This window comes from Tupaia chinensis, unplaced genomic scaffold (genome assembly GCF_000334495.1).
Source record: "Tupaia chinensis unplaced genomic scaffold, TupChi_1.0 Scaffold142100_1, whole genome shotgun sequence".
Lineage (NCBI taxonomy): Eukaryota > Metazoa > Chordata > Mammalia > Scandentia > Tupaiidae > Tupaia > Tupaia belangeri.
The window spans coordinates 1,694,074-1,698,701 of record NW_006201951.1 but is presented as its reverse complement, the minus strand read 5'-3'; the positions used below and the strand labels follow the sequence as shown (position 1 = coordinate 1,698,701).

At 67.5% G+C, this 4,628-nt stretch overlaps 1 protein-coding gene across 1 annotated transcript in view; it reads right to left on the bottom strand.

Annotated features, from left to right (window-relative positions):
- Positions 1–4,600, bottom strand: part of GPSM1 (G protein signaling modulator 1) — a 23,807-nt gene extending 19,207 nt beyond the window's left edge. Inside the window, exons 1-6 of the mRNA XM_006163347.3 lie at positions 4,373–4,600; positions 3,435–3,570; positions 2,299–2,441; positions 1,862–1,985; positions 1,641–1,756; positions 974–1,129 (exon numbers count right to left, since the gene is read on the bottom strand). Coding sequence (XP_006163409.1) covers positions 974–1,129; positions 1,641–1,756; positions 1,862–1,985; positions 2,299–2,441; positions 3,435–3,570; positions 4,373–4,593 — 896 coding nt within the window. The 5' untranslated portion in view covers positions 4,594–4,600. The remainder of the gene's footprint in view (positions 1–973; positions 1,130–1,640; positions 1,757–1,861; positions 1,986–2,298; positions 2,442–3,434; positions 3,571–4,372) is intronic.
- Between the last annotated feature and the right edge of the window lie 28 nt (positions 4,601–4,628).

The window sequence follows — 4,628 nt, the reverse complement described above, 5'->3', positions numbered from 1 at the left end:
CCTCCTGGCCTGGCTTGCCTCCTGGGGTCGCCAGGCTCTCTCCGCTGTGGCCCCCTTCCTGCTTTGGGCAGCACCCCAGTCCCGCCTCCGTTCATTTATTATTTTAGATATTTACTTATCTATTTATTTGCTGTGCTTTGCTTTGCTTTTTTGGAGAGGTTTTTGCTGCAGGGCACGTGAGCATTCCAGAAAGACAGAGACAGGCAGAGAGAGAAAGCGGGAGATCACCCCCCAGAGGGGATGGCCATACCACAATCCCTTCTCCTCCATTCTGCTCTCAGGATCTTGGGCACACACGCACACACGCCCGGCGTGAATTTAAGCCACCGGTTCCGGGACTTGAACTTCAGTCAACTACATGGGAGTCCAGTGACATAGCCATTACACCAACTGCTGGTCTCGATTTGTTGTGACTTTCAAGCTGCAGGGTCCAGGACTCAAACCATGGTCGGCCATGTGGGAACCCAGGACCTTAACCGCACACCGCCTGCTCGCCCTGCCCCCGTTTACTGGGTGAACCAGACACCAAGGTGGCCACTTGCAGCTGAGTGCCTGGCTCAGCGCACTCCCACAGCTGTGTGACCACCCCTACGTGGCTCCAGCACACTGGCATCGTCACCCTGAGGGCCCCTGACAGGGCAGCCTTCCGAGAAGGCCTCTCTCCACAGCCTTGAGGCTTGTGGGCAGGGCTGGCCCAGCAACCTGTGGTCCGTCACTGCCCCAGAAGGGCTGCCATGGACACGCGTGGATGGAGGCAGAGAGGCAGAGGGCAGGGTGACAGGGGCCAGCGCTCGGGTGTCCCAGTCCCTCGGCCCAGTCATCTGCCTTGGCTGTGCCCAGCCACACCCGCCGGCCAGCTCCCGGGCGATGAGCGGGGCCAGGCTCGGGCGTCCCGTCCCCGGGCCCAGTCACCCCCTCAGCCGTGGTGACCTGGTGCCGCACCAGGCCAGGCCGCCCGCCCGTGCCACCACACCTGTCGGCCAGCTCCCGGGCGATGAGCAGGTGCCGCAGGTGGTGCTCGGCCGCGCGCTCGTGGTCCCGCAGCAGCGTGTAGGTGTTCCCCAGGCTGTAGCAGGCCTGCGCCTCCACCGCAGGGTCCCGGAGCTGCCGCGAGAGCTGCAGCGTCTTCCTGCACCAAGCCAGGAGGGTCAGCTGCCAGGAGGGGCGCCCCACTGTCCCCTCCCCTGAGGGTGTGGAGGGCAGGAGGTGAGTGGTGGGCAAGAGCCTGCCCAGGGGTGTCTGCCCAGGGCCCTCTGGGCTACTCGGGACTGTGTCCCCGTCCTCAGATAGCTTCAACGCCTGCCTGCAGGCACCAGACCAACAGGGCTCCTGACGGCTCTGCCCATGTTGGCCTGTCACCTGACCACCCGCTGCCACCACCCTCTCAGGGGACCCAAGACAGAAGCACCCCTGCCCAAGGCTTAGGATGGCACCCAGGGCACATGGTAGAGGCAGGCCCAGAGCTCCACCCGGCAGCCACAGCTGCTGCCCAGGCCAGGGCTGGGACCCCTCACCTGGGGCAGCCCAGAAGCCCCCTCCTGCTTCTGGGGAGACTCTGCCACTGCCCTCACCTGGGGGTGGGCCTGTGGCCCAGCGGCCAGCTCCCGGGCCCTCCCCGGCCCTGGCGGGGCAGTGCCTACTTGTAGTACTCGGCGGCCACGTCGAAGCGCCCAAGGAAGATGTGGGCATTCCCCAGGTTGCTGTAGGCCCTCCTCTCCGCGGCCTTGTCCCCGAACTCCTTGGCAATGGCCAGGCGCTGTGGGACAGACCCACGAGCTGGTGGTCACAAGCAGCCCTGAGCCCCTGCGGATGGGCAGGGGCTACCAGCCTGCCCAGCAGGCACCTGCGAGGCGCTGCTTACCTCCTTGTGGAAGGCTGTGGCTTCTGCGAAGGCCCCCAGCTGGTGGTGGGTGTTGCCCAGGTTGCCGCAGGCCCTGCCCTGGGCCGCCCGGTCGCCCAGCTCCTTCACGAGGGACAGGTTCCTCCTGGGGGCCGAGTCCATCTGAGCCGCAGCCTTCATGTGGCATCAGGGAGGCCCATGACCCTAGCCGCCCAGGTCAGAGGCCAGTGGGGCCTCACCCGACCTGTGTCCCAGAGAGGGGCAGCTCGGGGCGGGTCTCCTTAGCCCCCAGGCTCAGGGGCCCGGTCAGGACCCAGTCCCCGAGGGTGCCAGAGGTACGGGTGCAACAGGAAGAGCTGCAGCATGGACGGCGCTGTCCAGAGGAGATAAGGGAGGGGCAGGGACGGGCGGGTTGCTCTGTGGGCTCGGAATCCGGGGTGCGGGCCGCCCCCACTCACTCGTAGAACTCAGAGGCTCTGCGCAGCGTCTCGCGGACATCCGGCGGCAGGTGCCCAGGGTCCTGTGTGGCGCTCCAAGACAGCTGCTTGCCCTTGGCATGGTACACGTTGCCGATGTTGTAGAGGGCCCGGGCCTCCCCCACCTGCGGGCAGCACCCAGGTGTGCATGGGAGTGACTTCATGGCCCCCACAGAGCAGGAGTGCCACTGGCCCATGGGCCCCCCTGTTCTGAGGCCTGCCAGGGAGGCCCTCGGGGCTGCCACTGAGTCACGGCCACGTAGGCAGGAACAGGGCCAAAGACGGGGACACGTGGGGGGTCTGGCTCCTCTGTCCTCTGCCGACGGGGCGGTAGAGGTGGCCAGGCCCTCAGTGCCGTCCTCTGGGCGCAGAGGCGAGGCCCCCAGCTGGGTGGCCCCTCTGGCTTGCATGGTTGCGTCCACAGGGCGACCGGCCTGCAGCCATCACTGCACTACTTCTGCCCCGGCCAGGCCCACTGGCCCGGACCCGCGGGGGTCAGGGCTGGCAGATGGGGGCACAGGGAGTGGGGAGGGGGGGAGCCGGTGGGAGGTGGGCAGGGTGCCAGCTTGCAGTAGGCACAAGCTAGGAGTGCCATCCTCTCCCAGCCACTTGGGATCTAGGGGTCCAGCCTCCCTGGCTCCCCTTCCCCGGGGGCAGCTGAGTGTGGATGGGGGGGCACCACCTGCCAATGGGGATTTGGGGGAGGAGGGCCAGTGGCTTACAGTGGCACCACTCACCCCATCCCCTGCCCCAGGCCAGCACTCACCCCGTCCCCTGCTCCGGGCCAGCACCCACCCGGGCGCCTACACCGGGCCAGTACCTAATCCTATCACCTGCCCAGAGTCAGCACGCACCCTGTTCCCTGCCCGGAGCCGGCACCCACCCCGTCCCCTGCCCAGGGCCAGTACCTAACCCTGTCCCTTGCCCCGGGCCGGCATTCACCCTGTCCCTTGCCCCGGGCCAGCACCCACCCTGTCCCTTGCCCCAGGCCAGCACCCACCCTGTCCCCTGCCCAGGGCCAGTACCTAACCTTGTCCCTTGCCCCAGGCCGGTATTCACCATGTCCCTTGCCCTGGGGCCAGCACTCACCCTGTCCCCTGCCTGGGGCCGGCACTCACCCTGTCCCCCTGCTCCCGAGCGATGTCCAGGTGCCGCTGGCAGCAGACAATGGCCTCGTCAAACCGACCCAGAACCTTGAGAGTGTTGCCCAGGTTCCCACTGGCCTTGGCCTCCCCCATGCGGTCACCGATGGTCCTGGGGGGCAGGACCGTGAGCATTGGCCAGGCTCCTGAGTCAAGAGGGAGCCTGACTATGGCAGGGACAGAGCCAGGCCCAGGGGACTGGCTGAGCTGATTGGAAGCCTGCATCTCCAGGTCGAGGCTGAGCAGGTCCAGTGGGATGGTAAGGCCACAGGGCAGTGGTGGGCAGGTGCCCAGGGGTCAGGGTCATGTCCTCTCCTGGGTCAGTCAGGGACAGGCCCCGAGGTGCCATGAGCTCCACACAGGACCCCAGGAGCTGGCCTTGGCCAGGGGGAGGGGCCAAGAGGACTCAGGAGAGCTGGGGGCTGGCAGTGGGGCCTGGGCCCTGGAGTGACCCACTCAGTGCATGTCTGCTGGGTGTCGGCACAATGAGGGGCTCACTGGCTGGTCTGGTGGGGGTGCAGCCCAGCCCCCAGGTCAGGGCCGTGCAGGGCCTGAGGGAAGAGGACACAGGAAGGGATGAGGTGAGGCGAGGCTGTGCCACCAGGGCGCCCCACGGAAGAGGCCTGAGGCTGGACAGTCCTGGAGACACCCAGGAGCCCAAGGGGCTGGTGGGCAGCCGGGGCAGGCTGGCGGTATGGGCAGGGGTGGTAAGCCTGTTGCGGGTTCGTGGCGAGGGGACCCCACGCTGGGGCGGGTGTGAGCCTGGAGCCCCAAGACCGGGAGGGGTGCAGATGCCCCAGGGCCTACAGATGGGCACACGTATACCCGGGAATGCACGGACAGACGTGTGGAGCACACGGGGAACGCGGCCGCATGCCCCGCCACGCCCAGGCCTCCTGGGCGCCTGCGCTCACCGGGCCAGCAGCAGGTCGTGCCTGTGGAACCGCAGCGCGCGGGCGTACTCCTTCAGGTAGAAGTAGGCGTTGCCCAGCTGACTGTAGACGGCGCTCAGCGTCTTAAGGTCCTCCGTGCCCACCTGCACCGCGGCCTCGAAGAAGACCACGCCCGCCTTGAAGTCGCCAGCCTTGCACAGCCGCTCACCCTCCAGCGCCAGCTCCAGGCACGAGGCCTCCATCCTGGGCAGAGGCAGGGGCGGGGGCGGCCCCGCCA